This window comes from Cetorhinus maximus, chromosome 2, assembly GCF_964194155.1.
Source record: "Cetorhinus maximus chromosome 2, sCetMax3.hap1.1, whole genome shotgun sequence".
NCBI lineage: Eukaryota > Metazoa > Chordata > Chondrichthyes > Lamniformes > Cetorhinidae > Cetorhinus > Cetorhinus maximus.
In genome coordinates this window covers 98,153,589-98,177,804 of record NC_135880.1, presented here as the reverse complement: position 1 = coordinate 98,177,804, position 24,216 = coordinate 98,153,589, and the positions used below count along the sequence as shown (strand labels likewise).

Below are 24,216 nucleotides of genomic sequence, written 5' to 3'. Positions count from 1 at the left end.
GTGAGAGAGGGTGGTGGAGTGGGTGGAAAGGAGATGTTATATGAAGATGCATTCACTGACCTTGACCACCCGTGTGCTATCATTAGATTTCTTTAAGGGTGTTATGACCCAGTACTTGGTAAAGCTGAGTTATTTAAAAATCTCAGGGGGAAACTTTAAACAACTGTCATAACCTATATTTTTAAGTGGTATGTTTGAGATGCAGCTCTAAATTCAGGAATCAGACCACCAGTTCTTGAGAAATTTTATATCAAACTACATGAGACATTTTTTAATTTACACAAGTTTAATATATACACATGGCTACAAATTACTACTATCATAACTTTTAACAAATTCCCAAATTAATCTCCACTAAGGCAACAGCAACCCATAGACTTTAAGCAAACACCAGGCAAAGCATTTTCACCTTACAAATTTAAAATGAAGTTCCTTTCCCTTTGGTTCCTTTTCAGACACAATGATAGGCTTACAGGTTTTGATCTTACATTGCCTCTGCCCTGCACACACAAAACTGCTATCGGTTATACCCAGCACATCTCACTAAATGTAAATTCTCATTGGATCACCAGCACCTTTGAACTCCACCTCTTCTAACAATAAAACCCCTTTCTAGTACCAATTTTATTAGTAATATAAACATTGTATGGTCTCTGCTAGCTAGGTGCCATATTTCGCTCCCCTTCTTAAATGCTTTATTGAACAAAATGCAAATGCACTCTATCTGTCTTACATCTCAAAACTAGTATACATCAAAGCACCCTGTTGAACTGGCTTTAATACAATTAAGACACACCCACAGGCTAACAAACTTTAGCAAAAAAAAAAAATTCCAATAATGTGAAAAGCAGTAATAGCTTAATGACAAAGGGGCCAGTGAAAAACTGGAGTTCAGCAAGTATGGGGTTAGTGAAAAGCTGGGAGTTAAGTAAGAGTGGGACTGCGAGTTCAGTAAGAGAGAGACTAGGTGTTCACTAAGAGCGGGACTGGGAGTTCAGTATGAGAGACGAGGAGTTCAGTAAGAGAAGGATGGGGACTTCACTAAGAGTGGGACTGGGAGTTCAGTAAGAGAGGGACTGGGGGTTCAGTAAGAGAGGGACCGGGAGCTCAGTAAGAGGGGTTCAGTAACAGCGGGACCAGGAGTTCAGTAGGAGAGAGACCAGGAGTTTAATAAGAGTGGGACTGGGAGTTTAGTAAGAGAGGGACTGGGAGTTCAGTAAGAACAGGACCGGGAGTTCAGTAAGAGAGGGACCGGGGGCTCAGGAAGAGTGGGACCGGGGGCTCAGTAAGAGTGGGACCGGGAGTTCAGTAAGAGTGGGACTGGGAGTTCAGTAAGAGTGGGACCGGGAGTTCAGTAAGAGAGGGACCGGGGGCTCAGTAAGAGTGGGACTGGGAGTTTAGTAAGAGAGGGACTGGGAGTTCAGTAAGAGCGGGACCGGTAGTTCAGTAATAGAGGAACCAGGAGCTCAGTGAGAGAGGCACTGGGTGTTCACTAAGAGATGGATTGGGAGTTCCATAAAAGGGGGACTGGGAGTTCAGTAAGAGAGGCACCAGTTGTTCAGGAAGAGAAGAACTGGGAGTTCAGTAATAGAGGGACGGGGAGCTCAGTAAGAGCTGGACCGGGTGTTCGAAAAGGGAGGGACTGGGAGTTCAGCAAGAGTGGGAGCGGGAATTCAGTAAGTGAGGGACCGGGAGTTTAGTAAGAGAGGGACCAGGAATTTAGCAAGACCTGGGCTGGGAATTCAATGAGAGAGGAACTGGTAGTTCATTAAGAGAGGAATCAGGAGTTCCGAAAGAGCGAGACCTGGAGTTCAGTAAAAGAGGGACCGGGAGTTAGGTAAGGGTGGGACAGGAGTTCAGTAAGTGAGGGGTTGGGAGTTTAGTAATAAAGGGACTGGGAGTTCAGTGAGAGAGGGACCGGGAGCTCAGTAAGAGTTGGACCGGGAGTTCAGTAAGAGAGGGACTGGGAGTTGCCTAAGAAAGGGATTGGAAACTGATTAAGAGAGGCGCAGGGTGTTCAATAAGAGCGGGGCCGGAAATTCAATAAATTTGGGACTAGGAGTTTAGTAAGAGAGGGACTGCGAGTTCAGCAAGAGTGGGACTGGGAGTTCACTAAGAGAGGGACCGGGAGTTCCGTAAGAGCGGGACTGGGAATTCAGTAAGAGAGGGACTGGGAGTTCAGTGAGAGCTGGACTGGGAGGTCAGGAAGTGAGGGACCAGGAGTTCAGTAAGAGAGGGACCGAGAGTTCAGTAAGAGAGGGACCGGGAGTTCAGTAAGTGAGGGACCGGGAGTTCAGTAAGAGAGGGACCGGGAGTTCAGTAAGAGAGGGACTGGGAGTTCACTAAGAGATGGACCGGGAGTTCTGTAAGAGCGGGACTGGGAATTCAGTAAGAGAGGGACTGGGAGTTCAGTGAGAGCTGGACTGGGAGGTCAGGAAGTGAGGGACCAGGAGTTCAGTAAGAGAGGGACCGGGAGTTCAGTAAGAGAGGGACCGGGAGTTCAGTAAGAGAGGGACCGGGAGTTCAGTAAGTGAGGGACCGGGAGTTCAGTAAGAGAGGGACCGGGAGTTCAGTAAGAGAGGGACCGGGAGTTCAGTAAGAGCTGGACCGGGAGGTCAGTAAGAGAGGGACCGGGAGTACAGTAAGAGCTGGACCGGGAGTTCAGTAAGAGAGGGACCGGGAGTTCAGTAAGAGAGGGACCGGGAGTTCAGTAAGAGAGGGACCGGGAGTTCAGTAAGAGAGGGACCGGGAGGTCAGTAAGAGAGGGACCGGGAGTTCAGTAAGAGAGGGACCGGGAGATCAGTAAGAGAGGGACCGGGAGTTCAGTAAGAGAGGGACCGGGAGTTCAGTAAGAGAGGGATTGGGTGTTCAGTAAGGGAAAGTCTGGGAATTGAGTAAGAGAGGCGCAGGGAGTTCAGTTAGAGCAGGACTGGGAGTTCAATAAGAGGGGAACTGGAAGTTCAGTTAAGGAGGGGCCGGGAATTCATTAAGAGAGGGGCCAGTCAGAGCGGGACAATGAGCTCAGTAAGAGAGGGACTTGGAGTTCACTAAGAGAGGCATTGGATGTTCAGTAAGAGAGGGGCTGGGAGCTTAGTAAGAAAGGCACTGGGAGTTCAATAAGAGCGGGACTGGGAGTTCACTAAGAGAGGAACCGGGAGTTCAGTAAGTGAGGGACTGGGAGTTCAGTAAGAGGGGGACCGGGAGTTCAGTAAGAAATGGACGAGGGGTTCAGTATGAGAGGGACTCGGAGCTCAGTAAGAGAGGGATCGGGAGTTCAGTAAAAGGGGGACCAGGGGTTCAGTAAGAATGGGACTGGGAGTTCAGTATGAATTGGACCAGGGGTTCAGTAAGAGCTGGGCAGGGAGTTCAGTAAGAGCGGGACTGGTAGTTCAGAAATAGAGGAACCGGGAGTTCAGTGAGAGAGGCACTGGTGTTCACCAAGAGAGGAACTGCGAGTTCCATAAGAGGGGGACTGGGAGTTCAGAAAGAGAGGGACCAGTTGTTCAGTAAGAGAGGAACCGGGAGTTCAGTAAGGGAGGAACTGGGAGTTCAATAGGAGTGGGAGCGGGAGTTCAGTAAGAGAGGGACCGGGAGTTCAATAAGAGAGGCATTGGATGTTCAGTAAGTGAGGGACTGCGAGTTCAGTCAGAGTGGGACTGGGAGTTCAGTAAGAAATGTACCAGGGGTTCAGTATGAGACGGACTGCGAGTTCAGAAAGAGAGGGACCAGGAGTTCAGTAAGAGAGGGACTGGGAATTGAGTAAGAGAGGAACCGGGAATTCAGTAAGTGAGGGACTGGGAGTTCAGTAAGAGGGGGACCGAGAGTTCAGTAAGAAATGGCCCAGGGGTTCAGTATGAGAGGGACTCGGAGTTCAGTAAAAGGAGGACCGGGAATTCAGTAAGAATGGAACTGGGAGTTCAGTGAGAATGGGACCAGCGGTTCCGTATGAGAGGGACTCGGAGTTCAGTAAGAGAGGGACCGGGAGTTCCGTAAGCAAGTGGTTAAGGCCTGGATTACACTGCCTGAGTGTGTGGTGGAAGCAGGTTCAATCAAAACATTCAAAAGGGAATTAGACTGTTATCTGAAAAGGAATAATGTGCAGGGTTACAGGGAGAAGGTGGGAGACTGACACAAAGTGAATGGCAGTAGGTGAGAGCTGGTACAGACAGGATGGGTCAAATGGCCTCCTTCTGTGCTGCAATGATTCTGTGATTCTTGTGGCATTGTCGCTAGGTTTTTGGATCTAGACTCCAGGAGTTGGCCTTCCTGGCTATCTACTCCTATGCCCTTATGAGGGTGCAGCTTCCATTTAAAGTAAAGCCTTTAGGCTGGCTAGACTTCGAGATTGGCAAACAGCACTGATGGGGCCTCTGGCTGTGTGCAGAGACTACAGCCAACTTCGTTGAGTAGGAAGCAGGGATGGACCCGCTCAGGCCAATGCAACAATCATGCAGATGAGGTGGGTACATGAAAATTACATGGCCCCTGCCTCGATGCAAGGGTATCTTTATTGTTGCCGAGAATTTTTGAGCCACAAAGGTCAGGGGTATCCATTAATCACCAGCAGCCATTCCATTTTATGCCTGGAGGGATTGTGTATTGGTGGATAATTGAGTGTTGCAGGATTAAAGTACTGTGACCGCTGCCTGGGAACCATGCCCAAGTATGCATTATCCTTTTTCTATGATTGGAAATAAGCTGCATGTTAATGGATTGGTAGCCTCTAATATTACGCAGGCTACTGGCTGATGTTCTGCTGACTTGATGGAGAGTGATGTTCTGGTTGACTCTGTTAAAGATGGCAGCAGTAGCCTGCTTGATGTAGCTGTGCATTGCAGACTGGGGTATACAAGAAAAATCCATTGTAGAGGCCTGGAATGGTCCAGTGGCAGAGAAGTTAAGGAAAATGCTGATTTTGGCACCAATGTGATCCTGGTTTAGCATGCATCATGACCTGCTGCAAGAAACTGCAGAAACCCTACCTTTGCTCCACCTTTTGCTCCGTCCAAATCAACGTGGCTACAGTGGTGCAAAACAGGCCTATGAAAACTGAATGAAAGGTTGATCTCATAATTTTAGACTACAGAGTCAGTTTGAACAGGCTATACTTGCCACTTTGAGGCCTGAGAGCTTAAACTCTCACTGCATGACACTGACATTAGGTCACATGCTATCTGCTGAAATGCAGCTGCGAGCAGGAAGAACCATAGAGGAGACCCTCATCTAAGTTCCACATTTTCCCAGAGCATTAATAATCTCCTCTACACACCTATGCAATGCAGTAATCCAAAAGACCATTAAGTCCTTCCTGACATTCAGGACTAGTGGTATAATTTTCTTTTTATTCTTCCTTCACTCACAAACATACATTCCGGTACATCACCGGAGAAAGAACAGGAATCTGATGGCTGGAGGGTCAGTTCTCAGAATACAGGGATTCATCAACAGTCACTGGGCCATGACCAAGTGTAGGGAAGTAGAGGGAGACTTCAATCCTAAGAGTCTTCTAGTGGCCTACTTGCTCCTGCCAGGATTAAGATGCATAATACACAAAACATTCACCATCACCAGAGAGAAGTACCAGAATAAAAAACACAAGCCAAAACAACATCACTTACTCTGGGAATTAAATTTCATTGCATTTTGTGTGAACTGTATCCATACAGTTCTTATCAAGGGCATAAGTGAAGGGATATTAGTAGATCAAAGAACAAACACTCATGGTAGTTGATTTGCTACATAGACCAATGTTCCTGAATGTCTTTTGGATCACTGCATTGCACAGGTTTATAGAGGAGATTATTGATGCTCTGGGAAAATGTGGAACTTAGATGAGGGTCTCCTCTATGGTCCTTCCTGCTTGCAGCTGCATTTCAGCAGATAGCATGTGACCTATTGTCAGTGTCATGCAGTGCCCTTGGCTGCAAGTAGATCTTCCCCTCTTTCACTGTTAGATTTCTCCAAATGACGAAGCTGGGGAGCATATCCACGCAAATCAGTCCAATTTGTGCTTATATTTCTCATTGTACCAGTTTACCCTGTTTGCATTTTTTGAGTCTGAGGATTAGGCCATTGATGGTGCCTTTGCCTGATAAATTCCAATTGGAGCATAAATACTTTTTAGCAGCAGATATCTACAAATTAATGGGAACATCTGTTTAAACTTAAAATGCAGCACCCAAGGCTGCAGGCAGTTCTGTGGCCCATAAATACAAAAGAGTGGATACTCCTGTTATAACCCGGTTGTGCAGGTCAGACATCTAAAGTAGTGCTTGAGGATGCTTATAAGCGGTTTGGTAATGATGCTGATGACCTCCTCACTCTGTTAGATGCGGTTGTCTCAATGATGTCATGAAGCAGGGCTGAAGAAATTAGCTTTTGTTCCCTAGACCCTCACACTCTGTCATTTCCTTCAATGGCAAAGGAAGGTTGATGGTAGAGTTTCAACCTCTGTTTACAACTCTGCAACCTTGCCACTGATTGCATTCCCCTCACTATCCACTCACTCAATGTGAATCAGACCATGCAAAAACTTGACATCCTGTTCAACTAAGTATTTTCTATAATAATGCCAAATCATGTTGATCAGGCAAAGTTGTAGTTTTAATTGCAATAAGGCATCAAAAGCAAAATGATTAGCAAACATTTGCATGTAGGCAATCATATTTAGGCACCAAATCCCCACCTCACAAGGTGTGAGGGATGATTTTAAAGGCTTGGCTGTAGCATGAATGAATTTCCATGACATAAGTAATTGCATAGATCACCTGTTTCTTTAATTCTAATGGGACGTCTGAACCCATTGGTCAGCTAGGAGTTGCAGTGTGACAGTTTACAAAAGACTATTTTATTCAGAGGTCCTGCTGATTATCGAGCCACCTCAGAGAGACATTCTAAGAAGGGAATGATAACCCCTTTTTTGCATTCTAATATATCCTATGGGTCCAATTTTCTGAGTACGCACTATATCCATCAAGAAAGCATTGGCAGATTGCCTTCCAATTTCTGATATTGCACTGGCCAGGCAAAGCTTCCTGTGGGTAGCATGCATAAGGAAAATTAGCCCTTATATATCTTGCTTTGTCATCTGGCTCTGAACTCATAAATAAACATGAATTTTAATTTTAGCCTGAATGCATCAGTCTGATGGGTGCATGCTTACTGCCCTTCAGACAAGATGGGATGATGTTTGGGTAATCCATGTGATCACCAGTGCCCGATATACCATAAGTAGAAAGTAATTATTTAAGCCTAGGGCATGCTATTCCACTTGCAGCACACATAAGGGTGCAAGTTTCAGTTCCTAAGAGACTTGGTCTGCTTATGGAAATTACCTTTTTGCCCTGAGCATCAAAGTAACAACCTCACATGCCTGCATCCCTGAAATAATAAAATGAGGATAATTAGGGGAATGTTACAAAGATGTATGCAGTTCAGGGTTGATTTTTAATCAACTTCTGTGCAATTGCTGCTACAATTATGAATAAAAATCTAAAATTAAGCAGCATTTATAATTTATCCTAGACCATCTATTATTTCTAAAATTACATTTTACACAAATTATTTATTTTTCTGATTATAATTTGGATAGAGAAAGGGGAAGGTATGGGATTTCTTTTGCTTGTATACTTCTCATACCTTTCATCCTTGTGGGCATCCTGAGTAAGACTGCCAAGTTTGTGCCAAATTATGGCCATTGTATTCCATGGATTCTTGTCCACTAGCAATTTGAATGATAGTAGCTGTTAGAAAGTGATATCCATATAATCACTTGAGGCAGTATTCAGACCTAGTTTTAGAAGTGAAAGGCCTGCAATGTAAAATACCATCATGCGAGTCTTCTTTAAAAAGTTTTATCCAACTGGTCAAGATAATTCAAACAGGTAAGTAGGTGATTTGCGATTAAAAAATGAGTGGATGTATACTGCAGCTGCAAAAATACAATGAACACATCATAAGTCAAGCATGTTATTCTAATGCCAATATGTAATGTACAAAAAGCATATTGACCACATATGAATGTCACATTGCCTGCTCCAAATCATATAGCATCCTGGGCTTTATCAATAGGTGCATAAAGCACAAAAGCAAGGAAGTTTTGTTAAAGCTGTCTGAAAAACTGGCTTGGTCTCAGCTGTAGTATTGCATCCAGTTCTGGGCACCACACTTTAGGGAGAATGTGAAGGATTAGAGACATTGCAGAAAAGATTCATGAGAATAGTTCCAAGGATGAGAAATTTCAGTTACGAAGAAAGATTGGAGAAGTTGGGACTGTTCTCCTCGGAGAACAAAAAAGTTGAGAGATTTGATAGAGGTATTCAAAATCATGAGAGGTCTGGACAGAGAAGATAGGGAGAAACTGTTCCCATTGGTGGAAGGATCAAGAACCAGAGGGGTTTAAGGTAATTGGCAAAAGACACAATGGCGACATGAGGAAAATCTTTTTCACACAGCGAATGGTTAGGATCAGGAATGCACTGCCTGAGAGTGCGGTGGAGGCAGGGTCAATCAAAGCATTCAAGAGGGAATTGGACCATTATCGGAAAAGGAAAAACTTGCAGGGCTACAGGGAAAGGGCAGGGGGATGGGACAAGGTGAACTCCTCCTTCAGAGGACCAGCACAGACAAGACAGGCTGAATGGTCTCCTTCTGTGCAGCAATCAAACAATGATTCCAATATCTATTAGATTAATTGTAGGAGTAAATGTAAAAATTTTCTCCAGTCTAGGCCAAGGTATTAATTTGATATCCATGGCAGCAGCATCACTATTGTTTCAGCTCTATTGGAAAATTAGGCAGTAATATCGAGATGCAATCAATACTTTTTCTGCTGTGCTCTACAATTTCATTCTAAGCACTGGAATCAAAGACTGCTGGTTCCAAACCAGATGAGAGCTGGTATTAGTACAATATAATGCTCACAACAATTTATGAAAAATTGTTTGTGCACCTATGCACCATGAAAGAAGTTCAATTTGATCTTTTTCCCTTAATGGTTTGGATTTTACTTCATGCTTGCAAAACAAATTTTTGATTTTCATCTTTAACTTGCATCAAATATCTAATTTATTATCAATATAATAGTTGACAAGTAATAAATGATCAGCTTCTGTACAGTCAAAGAGTTTACATATATGAAAATTAACATCCACTACTATGCAGTTAATACAGTCTTAAGCACATGGCGTTGACACTCAACTACAGAGCATCTGGCCACCTCAAAGGATGCTGCAGATGGCCCCTCCCTGCAGAAGCCTGTGGATCTGTCAGGAATGCACATACCAGGGTTATGCAGGTCCTTGGTTCAAAGTTGGACAGGGTGGGAAATTGAATGGGTAGGACTATAGGATGTCTTTTGTGCATCAGTAGTTGTGCAGACATGCCAACCCCTGTGTCTCATAAATCAAGAGACAAACTCTTAATCAAGAGATTTTGTATAAAAGTGATGAGAAATATAAACCAACATAGATAAACCACAGAGTGATGAAAATGATGCTCATTCTTCCCAACTCATTTTCTTCCCAACAACAAGAACCCAAAAAGTTTGGGGACTACTTTTGCTTTGAATACAGTGCCTAGTTCAGAAGTAAGCAGTGAATCCAGGGCAGTAGGGGATGTTTTTGAATAAAGCAGGGTCCTCCCTAGCCTCCTACCTTCTTGCTCTACTGCAGATAAGTCTCACGCAGCAACTCCCTGAACTCCTGCCAATTGCAGCAACTCTGAGGTGATGTCAGTGAGCTGGACACCGTGAGCTGATTGGTTGCAGCCAGCGCAGCGGCTGCACAGGCGCGCACTGCTGCTGGGAGCGGTGGGGATGCGCTAGGTCTGACAGTCTCCAGCTGACAGACACTAAAGGGTGTTGCTTCGAGCTGAGAGCAGCAGAACGATCCGAAACCCGGCTAAAATACGACTCAACTTTCTGTCGAATGCAGAGCTTCAGCGCTTACCAAGCAAACGGGAGAGATGGAAGAGTTTTTGCAGCACACCAAGTCCATTCTGGTAAGAGTATCCTCAGATTGCCAGAGTTTTTACCAGTAGTGAGGTGGTTCAGCATAAAGTACCTACATATTTTATACTGGAGAGCCCAGTGAAGTCTCCAAAATGTTACTCAGTGAACTAGTCCTTTGCTGAGGATTGGGTTAGTTACACTGTGGCTTATGATTTGCTTTTTTTTACAATAGAGGTAAAAGTCAATTCAATCCTTTGTGTTTACAATAGGCGGGCATTGCTGGCAGCAGTCACCGATTACTGGCCACTTTGTTATCACTGTATACAAACCAACACCTTTAATTTCACTTCACTATCATAAACTACTTTTTAAAATAAACTCACTGATAGAAACCTCCTTGTGGCGCATCACTGGAATCTGCAAACCTTTTTATTTTTCAAGATTTAATTGAATTCAGCAAAGTTTAGATACTTTTTTGGCTTGTAGCATGTTTCATATGGAGACAGTGATGGTCTTAGAGTTCAATACATTTTGTCACATTAGTTATTAAGGGTTAAGAAAGTCAAGTTTTCCTTTAATATGAGGGACAGGGTTGAGAAAGGCGAGACGGATGCATTGGGGTCTTGCTGAGAGCCAAGTTTGGGCACAGTGCTTTCTCAATAGGTATTGGTCGTGAATGAATCCTCTGCAGCCTCGGCGTGATGGAAACGTCTATGTCACTGCTGCCCCCCAATATTTGCTAGTAGACTGACACGCAGGTGATGCACTGAAGTTGGGATTCACTATGACTTGTGGGCTCTAGTTCTGCAGGTCTGTCCACCCCCACTTCAGTGGAAGGAAGTGGATAATATCATATTATTTAATTACTGGAATATGGCTTTTTATGACATCATTGTTGATACTTGTATTTCTTGATAATTAACAGGTTTGTCGACTCCCAAAAAAACAATCAGGAATGATATGTAGGTTGTTGCTTACTGCTGTCTATATTGTGCTATGAGATTAATTTGATTTTTTTTGGGTGGGTGGGGGGGGATGCGCCATGAACAGTATCTTAAAGTGTATTCCTCAAAAAAGTGTAGGAAAAGTTTCAAATCCCATATTTTACTGTTTAGGCAATTGTTTTGAATCTTATGAAATAACACAAATAAAATTTTGAATACTGCTTGGGGGTCAGAAGTATCAGTTTTAAGTAAATTATTTTCTCACTAAAGTACATATTTGTACAGTTAGAGAATAGCCAGAAGCTTTTTTTTAAATGCAGTTGTGAATTTGTAATCTATTAGTTAATACTGTCAGCTTTTGCTACCAGGCATAATGCATAAAGAGCAAGTTTGTTTTTTGATGCAAGTCCTCATGCTAATAATCAAATTGAAGTTTTTTTTTGTTGACTTGAACCCTGTATTAATAGCTTGAAGACTAGTAACTTTTTGTCTGGATGTACTTTGAACCTCAGCAAGCTGTTGCCTTATAATAATAAAAGTAGGCAAAAGTCACTGTTTGAAGTAAATTTGACAGACAATATTGCATATGAAATAGGCCTGAGCTAATGGGGTCTAAATTCAACATTGTTGAACTAGTTGTCTAGGCATGAAACAAGCACAGTGCTAACCAATTCATAAGGGTGCCTGATCTGAATGTGCATTTGGACCACTGGTAAATTAGTTTGGACCTATTATTAGGTGACCCTGGAATCATAGAATAGTACGACACCAGACGGAGGCTATTTGGCCCATTGCGCCTTCGCCAACTCTTTCTAAGAGCAAGCCAATTAGTTCCATTCCCCTGCTCTTTCCCCATGTCCCTGTAATTATTGCTGTTCAAATATATCTGTTGAATCTGTAAACACTAAACTATCAGAGAGTGCATTTCAAATTCCAACCACTCATGGTGTAAAAAAAAACGTTTTTTCCTTATACCACTCCTGGTTCTTTTGCCAATCCCTTTAAATTTGTGATTCCTTGAGCTGTCTGAAATGAAGGCAAGCTTGATTCCAATATTGAAATGACTTTCTTCAGCCCATTTGCAAGTTTTGACCAGTATTTCTGGGTTCTGAGTGGACAATCTTGCAGATCTTAAAGGAATCACTGGACAATGTTCAAAAAGAGGTCCAAATCTGCTGAAATGTCTTTTTTGTGGAGTCAGAAGGAGAAAGACTGCTCCTCCTGGCTCGACAAAACAACTTCCGGATGCTGCTGGCCCACCTTTGTTCTCCATTCTGGACTTACCTGTAGACCTTGTTGTTGGTCAAAATTGGCTATGCCCCAACAGATGAGTGGCATTGGAGTGTCTGATTGGTGCACATAGCTTGTCTAAATTATGGTGATAAAGCCCAAGGAGAAGTTTAGGACAGACCTTGAGCCTACTTTTTTTCTGGTGCAGTCTCTCTGTGGACCACTGAAATTGTGCTTGATTTCAGGCATTCATGAATTTAGGCACCAATATGCCTGTAACAGCAGAGCAATAGTAACTTTTAGTAATAGATGTGAAGAAGTTGCATGGGTGTGAGGAAACAGCAGAGGAATGGGACCAATTGGGTAACTCTTTAACTTGGTGGCCTATGACTTCCTTGTATTGTATCACTCTATGAAAAAAAGTAATGTTTAGTAATTAAATGTGAAGTGCAACAGTCTGTACCCTTGCTCAAACTTCAAATAATTCCAAAGGCGGAAAATTGTAGATCGGGGTTATCGGGTTTCAAGACACCTGCAATAATTATTAGGCATTTTTAAATAAATTGAATATTGCCTTGTTCTTTTTAATACTTTGTAAGGCCTCTTTTGTTAAAAAATCTTTTCAAATTATAGCTTCCTGTAAATTATTACATTCAATTTACCTGAAGTGTATCATTGTAATTTTGTTTGGTCATTTTATCATTATGCTATTATTTCAGTGTAAAGAGGAATTTATCTGGAATTTTTTTAAGGAAATTAAATTGCATGGAGCCTGATTAGCTCAGTTGGCTAAGAGCATGGTCCTTAATAACACTGAGGGCACAGTGTCAGTCCCTGTAGCGGCTGTGGTTGTTCTTGGGGCCTGCTTCTTCACCTTGCTGTATTGTGATATCATGGCATAGAGATGTGGGGAGAGTCATGATTAGCAACCCTTAGACAACGAGGATGCTATGCAAAGAAAAAGAGAAAAATTATGTTTTTTGTCTAACCTCAGTAACTGAAAAAAGAAAACAGGTTTCACCCAAATGTCAACCTTTCATTCCAATGGTTAACACACCTTCAGAAGATGACTGACCTGTGCCTTTCAAGCAATTGCTGCTTTTACATTTCAGATTGTCAGCATTTTTGATTTTTCCTTTTATCTTTAGGACAATAATTTGTTGAAGGACTCCCTTATACAATTTGGCAGGTATTTCTGGGGAAAGTAGTTGCAGTCTGCTAATATCAGACAAGAGTGTCCTCGGAGACTATGGTTGTTGATTGCCACAGTTGCTGAATAACTGATGCATTTAGGGAGTGACCAGGAGGACACGTTTCTTTACTTTTATAATAGTCCATGAAAAATCTTGTGTTCTCGGCTAACCAAGAACAGAACTGAGGCAAATAGTGTTTTTTAAAAAAGAATGCAGCTCCTTACTATCTGCTATCTGATATTGCTATCTCCACTGGTGTCATGCTCAGCTGGCAGACTGCAAGTCTGTTGCTGCCTGCACCTTACTGTACTTCGCAATTACCCCAGTCTGGAGATGGTTTTGCATATTAGTGTTTGAGACACACATGTGCACTACAAGCAACCAATAATTAGGTACACAAGTAACTAATAATGTCATGAGAAGTAGGTGGGAGCATTAGTCATTTAACACTGAAAAGTTTTTATAATATTGCATTGGAGGGCCTGATTATTTAAGAAAACTATGTGGCCATTTTCTAAACTTCAGTTTTTTTCTGGAGTTGTATTATATCAAATGTGGAATCCAGATAGTGTAGGACTTTTTCTTACTTACATTGAATACATGGCAGAGAAACAGGCCATTCAGCCCAACCAATCCATGCTGGTGTTTACTCTTGAGCCTCCTCCCATCTTTCTTCAACTGAATCTAGCATTGTGACCCTCTATTCTCTTCTCACTCAAACTTTTCTAGCTTTCTCTTAATTGCATATACTATTTGCTTAAACCATTCTCTGGTAGCAAGTTCCACATTCTTACCATTCTATGGGTAAAGACTTTTCTTCTGAATTCCCTGTTGGATTTTTTTGCGACTGTCTTAATGATGGCTTCTTGTTATGCTCTTCCCCACAAGTGGAAACATTCTCTCTGCACATATTTTATCAGTGCTTTTCATAGTCTTAAAGACCTTTATTAGGACACCCCTCAACCTTCCTTTTTCAAGAGAGGAGACTCAGCCTGTCGAACCTTTCCTGGTATGTATATCCACGCATTTCTGGTATCATCGTTGTAAATCTCTGCATCCTCTCCAGTGCCTCTATATCGGTTTTATAATTTGGTGACCAGAACTGCATGCAGTACTCCCAAATGTGGTATAATCAAAGTTTGGTATGGGTTTGGCGTAACTTGCCTACTTTTCAGTTCTATCCCTAGTGCTTGGTTTGCTGGGTTTTTTTTTAATGGTTTTGCTAACCTATGGTACAAATTTTAGAGATTGACGTATTTATATTGCAAGATCTCGTCATTCCTTTACCCACCTAGACTTACACCTTCCAAATAATAGGATTTCCGCTCGCTATATTTTTAACCATCTTTTTAGGCTCCTGTTCTATAATCCTGTCTATTCCCTTGCCATCAATGTCCTCCCTTAGTTTATTCTTCCCTATGTTCTCATACTCTACTTTTACATTTAGGCTGTTTCTTGTAAGGAGGGAGGGATCTACCAGTTCTACTAAAATGTACTACCTCACATTAACTGTGTTGATTGCCAATTATTTGCTCATTCTGCAGGTTCATTAATATCTTCCTGTAATTTTGTGTTAGCCATAGCTCAGTTGGTAGTGGAATATATTTTTCTGTTGAACACTGTTTTAAGTGTTTCCCATTGCTGGTCTATGTTGTTTTTTTGCCAATATTGTCGCCCATTTTATTTTCTCAAGTTCTATTCACCATCCCTCAAAATCAGCTTTTCTCCAATCTATTAACCTGGCTTTCTTAATACTTATGTCCTGTTTTATCATCATCTTAAAGGTATTGCATTATGGTCACTACTGCCTACATGTTCCCCTACTTTTACTTCTCTTATCTGCTCTGGTTCATTCCCCGTTATTTGATCCAATAGTGAACCTTCCCTTTGTGCAATTTTTACATATTTGGTTAGAAAGGCGTCCTGTACAAATTGTAGGAACTGCATTCCCTTATCCCCTTTACCCACCTCTTATCCAATTAATAGTGGAGTATTTGAAATTGCCCAAGATTATAATTCTATGATTTTTTACTCAATTCCCTAATTTATCTGTATATTTCCTTTTTCCTCTCCCTTCCACTCTTTGGTGGTCGATGGACTGTTAGTGTGACAGACCTATTAGTGTGATTGATCTTTTATTATCTTTTATTTCCATACATAGAGATTTGTCTTGTTGATAGCTGCATCCTTTTTTCTACTGCCATTAGGTTATTCCTTATAAGTACAGCCAACCCACCTTCCCTTTTTCTTCTCTATCTTTTCTAAATATGTTATATCCTGCAACGTTTAATTCCCAGTCCTGATTTTTCTGTAGCCATCTCTCAGTAACCCCAACTGTTTGATGCATGATCACCTCCTGTTTTATTATGGGCACTGTGTGCATTGTTATATAGATGTTTTAACAGACTTTTAATAGGATTTCCTCTTACTTTGTTTAACCATCCTTTTAGACTCCTGTTCTATAACTCCTTTTCTCTTTAGTTTATTATTTCCTATGCTCTCCTGCCCTGCTTTGTTTACATTTAGGCTAGTTACATTTCTTGTAGATCTCCCCAACCAATTAAAAACCTTTGTTGCCTCGATGTTCAACCTTTCCATTAGAACACCAATTCCACCCCAGTTCCCATCCCATCAGTACAGTTCTTTCCTGTCTCAGCACTGGTGTCGGTGTCCCATGAAAAGTAATCCTTCTTTCCCAACACTAACTCTTTAGCCATGTGTTAATTCTCCTGATCTGTCGGCTCTGATGCCAATTTGCACATGGCTCAGGCAGTAATCCAGAGATTATTAACCTTGAAGTCTTGCTTTTTAATTTAGAGCCTAACTCCTGAAGCTCCTTCAACAGGGCCTCTCCCTTGTTCCGACCTATGTCATTTCTTCCAACATGGATTATGACAACCGGATTTTGCCTCCCCAGCTGCCATGAGATAACCCTGACCCTGGCACTGGGTAGATAACACACCATTTAGGATTCTCATTCTTGGCCGCAGAGGACACTATTTATACCCCTAATTATAGAGTCTACTATTGCTTTCATATTTCTATCCTGACCTTCTGTTTGCCTCCCCTCCCCCTGTCCCCTGCCCACCGCCTCCCCTCCTGCCCCAGACAGCCTTCTGAGCCATGGTGCTTTGGTCTGATTTGTGGCTGCCCTCCATGCAGTCTTTCTCTGTGTCCTCACAGTTAGGGAATACATCGGACCTATTGGACAGGGCCAGTGTCTGTGGGGTCTCCTTCTTAGCCTCTCCTAAATCCCTGCTACCAACTCCATATCAATCACACACTCCCTCTCCTGAATTTGTTTTTTCCTCTAGGGTATGACTATATTCTGTTTCAAACCATGCAGAAAATCCTCCCCTTCCCTTATGTGTTGCAGTTTCTCCAACACTCATTTCAGCTCAGTGACTGAGTTGGAGAGATTTTGAGATGGAGACATCTGCAGATGTGTTTGCTTAGGACTGTCTCGACATCACAAACTCCCACATTCTGCAGTCCAGACACACGACCCGCTCTGCCATATCATAGACTAGTCTTATTTTATTTATTTAATGAATTTAAGTCTTTATTCAATGAATAGTTGTATAAAGTAGTTTAACTAGTTAAGCCACGAATTTAATACACTACTTATACTTTCCTGGTCCTAGTTTAAACTACTCCTGTAGTTTAGAGAAAAGAAGAAAACTTAAAGCTCATGAACCCATCACCTACCAACTTATGTAATTAATACCCCTGGACTTCAGTTCTCAGGCCTCCAGCTCCCTCTTTTGGTCCACTCCTTGATTTGTAAAATACCAGACCAGCACCTAAACCCTCACTGTACTGAATTCCGTCACTCACAAAATTCCCCAAGTTAATTAATTACACTGTTAAGCTGGACTTTGTGCTACTTAGTTTAGCAAACTCAGGATTCTGGTTGCCAGTCTTACTCCTGATTTCTATTGCTACCTTTACATTGAAGGCTAATTATAACAATATTAGGCAGGAACTGAGGAATCTAGACTGGAGGTGGATGTTTGAGGGTAAATCAACAACTGACATGTGGGGGGCTTTCAAATGTTAGTTGATAAGAATTCAGGACCAGCATGTTCCTGCTAGGATGAAGGATAAGTATGGCAAGTTTCAGGAACCTTGGATAACGAAGGATATTGCGAGATTAGTCAAAGAGAAAAGGGAAGCATTCGTAAGGGCTAGAAGGCTGGGAACAGATGAAGCCCGTGGAGAATATAATGAAAGTAGGAAGAAATTTAAGCAAGGAGTCAGGAGGGCTAAAAGGGGTCATGAAAAGTCACTGGCAACCAGGATTAAGGAAAATCCCAAGGCCTTTTATACATATGTAAAAAGCAAGAGGGTAGCCAGGGAAAGGGTAGGCCCACTCAGGGACAGAGGTGGGAATCTGTGTGTGGAGCCAGAAGAAATGGGAGAGATACTAAATAAATACTTCTCATCAATATTCACCAAAGAGAAGGACTTAGCGGTCGATTTGTCTAGGGAAGAGTGTGTAGATAGCCTGGATCATGTTGAGATCAAAAAAGAGGAGGTGTTAGGCGTCTTGAAGAATATTAAGGTGAATAAGTCCCCTGGGCCAGATGGGATCTACCCCAGAGTACTGAGGGAGGCAAGGGAGGAGATTGCTGGGGCCTTGACAGAAATCTTTGCATCCTCACTGGCTACAGGTGAGGTCCCAGAGGACTGGAGAATGGCCAATGTTGTTCCATTGTTTAAGAAGGGTAGCAGGGATAATCCAGGAAATTACAGGCTGGGGAGCCTAACATCAGTGGTAGGGAAATTATTGGAGAAGATTCTTCGTGACAGGATTTACTACCATTTGGAAGCAAATGGGCGTATTAGTGAGAGGCAGCATAGTTTTGTGAAGGGGAGGTCGAGTCTCAGTAACTTGATCGAGTTTTTCGAGGGAGTGACAAAGATGATCGACGATGGAAGGGCAGTGGATATTATATACATGGATTTCAGTAAGGCCTTTGACAAGGCCCCTCATGGCAGACTGGTACAGAAGGTAAAGTTGCACGGGATCAGAGGTGAGCTGGCAAGATGGATACAGAATTGGCTTGGTCATAGAAGACAGAGGGTAGCAGTGGAAGGGTGCTTTTCTGAATGGAGAGCTGTGATTAGTGGAGTTCCGCAGGGATCAGTGCTGGGACCTTTGCTGTTTGTAGTATACATAAATGATTTGGAGGAAAATGTAACTGGGCTAATTAGTAAGTTTGCAGACGACACTAAGGTTGGAGGAGTTGCAGACAGTGAAGAGGATTGTCAAAGGATACAATAGGATATAGATCAGTTGGAGACTTGGGCGGAGAAATGGCAGATGGAGTTTAATCCGGACAAATGCGAGGTAATGCATTTTGGAAGGTCTAATACAGCCAGGAATTATACAGTAAATGGCAGAACCCTTAAGTGCATTGACGGGCAGAGGGATCTGGGTGTACAGGTCCACAGGTCACTGAAAGTGGCAATGCAGGTGGATAAGGTAGTCAAGGAAGGCATATGGCACGCTTGCCTTCATTGGCAGTGGTATTGAGTATAAAAGCTGGGAAGTCATGCTGCAGCTGTATAGAACCTTGGTTAGGCCACACTTGGAATATTGCGTGCAATTCTGGTCGCCACATTACCAGAAGGATATGGAGGCATTGGAGAGGGTCCAGAGGAGGTTTACCATGCTGCTGCCTGGTCTGGAGTTTATTAGTTATGAGGAGAGGTTGGAGAAACTCGGATTGTTCTCACTAGAGCGACGGAAATTGAGGGGCGACTTGATAGAAGTTTACAAAATGATGAGTGGCATGGACAGAGTAGATAGTCAGAAGCTTTTTCCCAGGGTGGAAGAGTCAATTACTAGGGGACATAGATGTAAGGTGAGAGGAGAAAACTATAGAGGAGATGTGCGGGGCAAGTTTTTTACGCAGAGGGTAGTGAGTGTCTGGGATTCGCTGCCAGAGGAGGTGGTGGAAGCAGGTACGATAGTGGTGTTTAAGAGGCAGCTTGACAAATACATGAATAGGATGGGAATAGAGGGATATGGACCCTGGAAGTGCAAAATGTTTTAGTTGACAGGCAATATGATCGGCGCAGGCTTAGAGGGCTGAAGGGCCTGTTCCTGTGCTGTACTTTTCTTTTCTTTGTTCTTTGATTTGCACCTGAAGCCACTTTTCATCAATACTGCAAATATAATAAATTTGTGGCACCAAGTGGACATAATGCTTGCTATCTGAAATCACTCCCTCATCTGAAGCTCCATCGTTGAGCCCCACTTCCTTTTCTCCTCAATCCCACATTACCAAGCCTCATTCCCCAGTCTCTCATTTTCCCTCAAGCCAGTTTCCACCAACCTCTCTCCTGTTTAAGCTTCCACACCGATTCTAATTCCTCCAACCCCCCCAGCCTGCCATCACTGTCTTAACTGTTTCCTTACCCCAAACCCTATCTCCCCCGATCGTTCACTATTTCCTCCATCGCCCCCAACCTGAGCTTCATTCCCTTCCTCCCAGTCCCTGATTATCTTGCAAAGAACCTCATACCTCACACTGTTCCATCTCTCTATCCCTTGATGAAGTCATCATACCTGTCTTTTTCATTGCCAGACTTTGGTACTGTAGTGGTCTCCTTGTCAGCCTTCTATCTTCCACCTCCTCCCACCCTTGAAAAAAAATCTCTAGTTTATCTAAAATTCTGCTTATTTCCTAACCTGCCCAAAACCTTGGGAAAAAAAAAGCTTGGATTATAAATTGCCTTTCACAAACTCAGGATACTCTTTCGAGTTATCAACAGTCACAGATTGCAACTCTTTTCGAGTACAATCACAGTTCTTGGTTTCTGGGAGCGGGACATGAACCCACAACCCTCTGATTCAAAGGCGAGGGTGCTATGAACTGAGCCACAGCTGACACCTCACAAACTCAGGATACTCTTTCGAGTTATCAACAGTCACAGATTGCAACTCTTTTCGAGTACAATCACAGTTCTTGGTTTCCGGGAGTGGGACATGAACCCACAACCCTCTGATTCAAAGGCGAGGGTGCTATGAACTGAGCCACAGCTGACACCTCACAAACTTAGGATATTGCACAGTGCTTTATAGCTAATTAAGTACTTTTGAAGTGTACTGTTGTAATGTAGGAAGCATGGCAGTCAATCAGTGCATGGAAACTCCCACAAATAGCAAAGTCATAATAACCAGATAACCTGCTTTTAGTGATATATTGATTGAGGGATAAACATTAGCAGGACATCAGAATAAACCCCCTGCTCTTCTTCAATACAGTGCCTTGGGATCATTTGCATTCACTTGAGAGCACAGAAGAGGTATCAGTTTAATATCTTATCTGAAAGACAGTACTGCTAAGGCTGCAGCACTCTCTGTGCTACGCTTAAGCCACCAGAATGGGACTTGAACCAACAACCTTTTTACTCAGCTGGAAGTGCTACCACTGCATCTGCAGCTAACCTTGTTTGATCATAACTCCACCTACTTTGGCTCCCAGTCTGTCAGCATTTTAAAAGTAATGTTCTTGTCCTTGTTTTTAAATTCCCCTGTGGTTGTGTGTCTTTTCTTATCTCCATAAATACCTTAAGCCCTATAACCTCCCAGGATCCTTCACTGCTCTTACTCTGACCTCTTATGCATCCCCTCCCCCTTTGCCCTACTGTTGATAGCTACGCCTTTACTTATCTAGGCCCCACTCTCAGGAACTTCTTCCTTAAACCTCTCTCATCTAAGACCCTCTCTAAAACGTGCCTGTTTCATCAAGTTCTTCATCACTCTCCCCAATCTCTCTTTCTATGGCATGGTTTTCCTTGTACCTCTGAAGCATCTTGCTTATGATTTAGGCTTTGGGGCCATGTTTAGAATTCCTTCGGGTGAAGGTAGCAGAGTGGACCTTAAAGAGGTAGGTTCACTGCTACTCTCTGAAGAGCCATTGCCATCTTCACCCAATCATTTACAGCCCACTGCTGTTGCACACAGATGCACTGTGCTACTGGCCAGTGTTTTAACAGACCTAATAGACCAAATGAGGGCTTGAAAACCCTTTGGAAGTACTTTGAGTAAAGCATACATTGGCATATTGGTATCTAGGAACATAGGAAATAGGAATGGGAGTAGCCCATTTGGCCCCTCAAGGTTGCTCCACTATTCAACTAGATCATGGCTGATCTTCTACCTTAAAGCCATTTTCCCACACTATCCCCATATCCATTGATAACTTTATTATCTAAAAATCTGTTGATGTCCACAGCCCTCTGGGGTAGAGAATTCCAAAGATTCACCACCCTCTGAGGGAAGAGGTGCCTCCTTATCTCGGTCCTAAATGGCCTGCCTCTTATTCTGGGACTGTGATGCTTGGTTCTAGATCCCCCAGTCAGGGGAAACATCCTTCTTATATCTACATTGTCAAGCCCTGTAAGAATTTTGTATGCTTTAATGAGATCCACTCTCATTCTTCTAAACTCTAAGGCCCAGTCTCCTCAATCTCTCTTCATAGGACAATCCCATTCCAGGAATCAGTCTGGTGAACCTTCATTGCACTGCCTGCATGGTATTTATATACTTCCCTAGGTTACGAGACCAAAACTGTACACAATACTCCAAGTATGGTCTCACCAAGGTTCTATACAATTGCAGACTTCTTTACTTTTGTACTCAAATCCTCTTGCAATAAAGGCCAACATACCATTTATCTCCCTAATTGCTTCTGTACCTGCATGTTAGCTTTCAGTGACTTATGAACAAGGACATCTCGGTCCCTTTGGACATCAACAGTTTCCAATCTCTCGCCATTTAAGCAATACTCTGCATTTCTATTTTTCCTACTGAAGTGGATGACTTCACATTTTTCCACATTATATTCCATCTGCCATGTACTTGCCCACTCACTTAGCCTGTCTAAATCTTCTTGAAGCCTCTTTGCGTCCTCCTCATAACTCACATTCCCACCTAGTTTCATGTCATCTGCAAACCATGGTGACCATTAAATTATCATCGATTGTCATAAAAACCCCTCTGGTTCACTAATGCCCTTTAGGGAAGGAAATCTGCCACCCTTACTTGGTCTGGCCTACATATGGCTCCAAACCCACAGCAATGTGGTTGACTCTTAACTACTCTCTGAAATGGCCTAGCAAGCCAGTCAGTTCAAGGACAATTAGGGATGGGCATCAAATGCTGGCCTTGACAGTGACACCCATATTCCCTGAAAGAACAAAGAAAAGAAAACTTGGAAATATTACATTTGGTCCCCATATCCAAACCATTTGATATAGATTGTTAATAGCTGGAGCCCAAGCACTGATTCATGCAGTGCTTCACTAGTCACAGCCTATCAACCTGTGAATGATCCATTTATTCCTACTCTGTTTTCTGTCAGAGAACATCCATGCCATTATATTACCTTCCCAATCCCTTGTGCTGATTTTGCCAACTAACCTGAGTGGGACCTTATCGAAAGCCTTCTGAAAATCCAAATACACTGCATCCACTGGCTTCCCCTTAGCTATTCTGCTAGGTGCATCCTCAAAGAACTCCAACAGGTTTGTCAAACATGATTTCCCTTTCAGGAATCCATGTTGACTCTGCCCAATCTTACCATTGTTTTCAAAGTGCCCAGTTATCACATCCTTTATAATTGATTCTAGCATTTTCCTTCCGATTGATGTCAAGTGAACAGGTCAGTGATAATCTGTTTTCTCTCTCCCTTCTTAAATAATGGGGTTACGTTTGTCACCTTCCAATCTGCAGGATTCCAGAGTCTATTAAATTTTGGAAAATGCATCCACCACCTCGACAGCCATCTCCTTCAACACTCTGGGATGCAGATCATCAAAGGATTTATTAACTTTTTGTCCCATTAATTTCTCCAGTACTACCTTTTTACCAATATTAATTTCTTTCAGTTCCTCATTCTTGCTAGTGCCTTGGTTCCCTGATAGAAAAACACTCCGAGGACTATCTTCCTCCGTGAAGACAGACACAAAAGATGAGATTTTTCGATCCTGCCCGCCGCAGGAATTATCTTGGGTGCAAAGGAAAATTTGACAGACCAGCTAATGGTCAGCTGACTTCGGGCAGGAATTGGGACTGGAAAATCCCGCCTGAAGTATTTGTCTCTCTGCTATTTCCTTATTCCCCATGATAAATTTCCCTGTCTCTGCCTGTAGTGGGCCCACATTTGTCTTTGCCAATCTTTTCCTTTTTACATACCTATAGAAGTTGTCACAGTGATAGCCACCAGTGCTCTTAGTTCCTCTTAAAGCTTAATATCCTGTGCTATCATAGTCTCCAGGTTATTCTGCAGGTTATAAGAATCCTTCTGCACTGCCTGTGCCATCTCCCCAGGCAGCATTTTACCACTCTCCTATGCCCTGATTGCCCAGCAGACGGTCTCTCATGTCTGCCAGCAGCACTTCTGCTGAATGGGGGAAAATCTGATGGCTTATTCAGTTGCTAACATCTCTGTGACGCTGTCCCTTGCACCCATCTTGCTGAGTAGTGATGTTGACCTGTGACCTTTGAAATGCTATACCAGAATGGTATTACTCCCCTGACAATGCTGGTACATGCATGAAAGGTGAATTTCTGACTTCCAAACCACCCTGCATGGCTAGTGAAGGCTACAGGTGAAAATTCTGATGGGTTATTGGCAGTTTCATGTTGGCAGATGTTAACACTGTTCCACTGCAGACACATCAACGGAAGAAAGGTCCAGGTCTCTGGTCTGAAGCATGCAAGAACATTCCAATCTCTAAATTCCCCGATCAAACAGCAACTGCCCCCTAGTTAATGTCCTGTTCATACAATTAGGCCTTCTGATCTTAAGGGTGTGACTTAGCAGTAGACTAAAGCCACCCCATCACCAATACTAGAAGTAAATTCAATTCAATAGGCTGGATT

At 42.8% G+C, this 24,216-nt stretch overlaps 1 protein-coding gene across 3 annotated transcripts in view; it reads left to right on the top strand.

The window, feature by feature from the left end:
• The first annotated feature begins 9,804 nt into the window (after window positions 1-9,804).
• The window catches only part of LOC144696100 (protein prune homolog 2-like), a 508,829-nt gene continuing 494,417 nt past the window's right edge, over window positions 9,805-24,216 (top strand). For all 3 annotated transcript variants that reach the window (XM_078567388.1, XM_078567379.1, XM_078567368.1), the window contains exon 1: window positions 9,805-9,999. In XM_078567388.1, coding sequence (XP_078423514.1) covers window positions 9,964-9,999 — 36 coding nt within the window. In that variant the 5' untranslated portion in view covers window positions 9,805-9,963. The remainder of the gene's footprint in view (window positions 10,000-24,216) is intronic.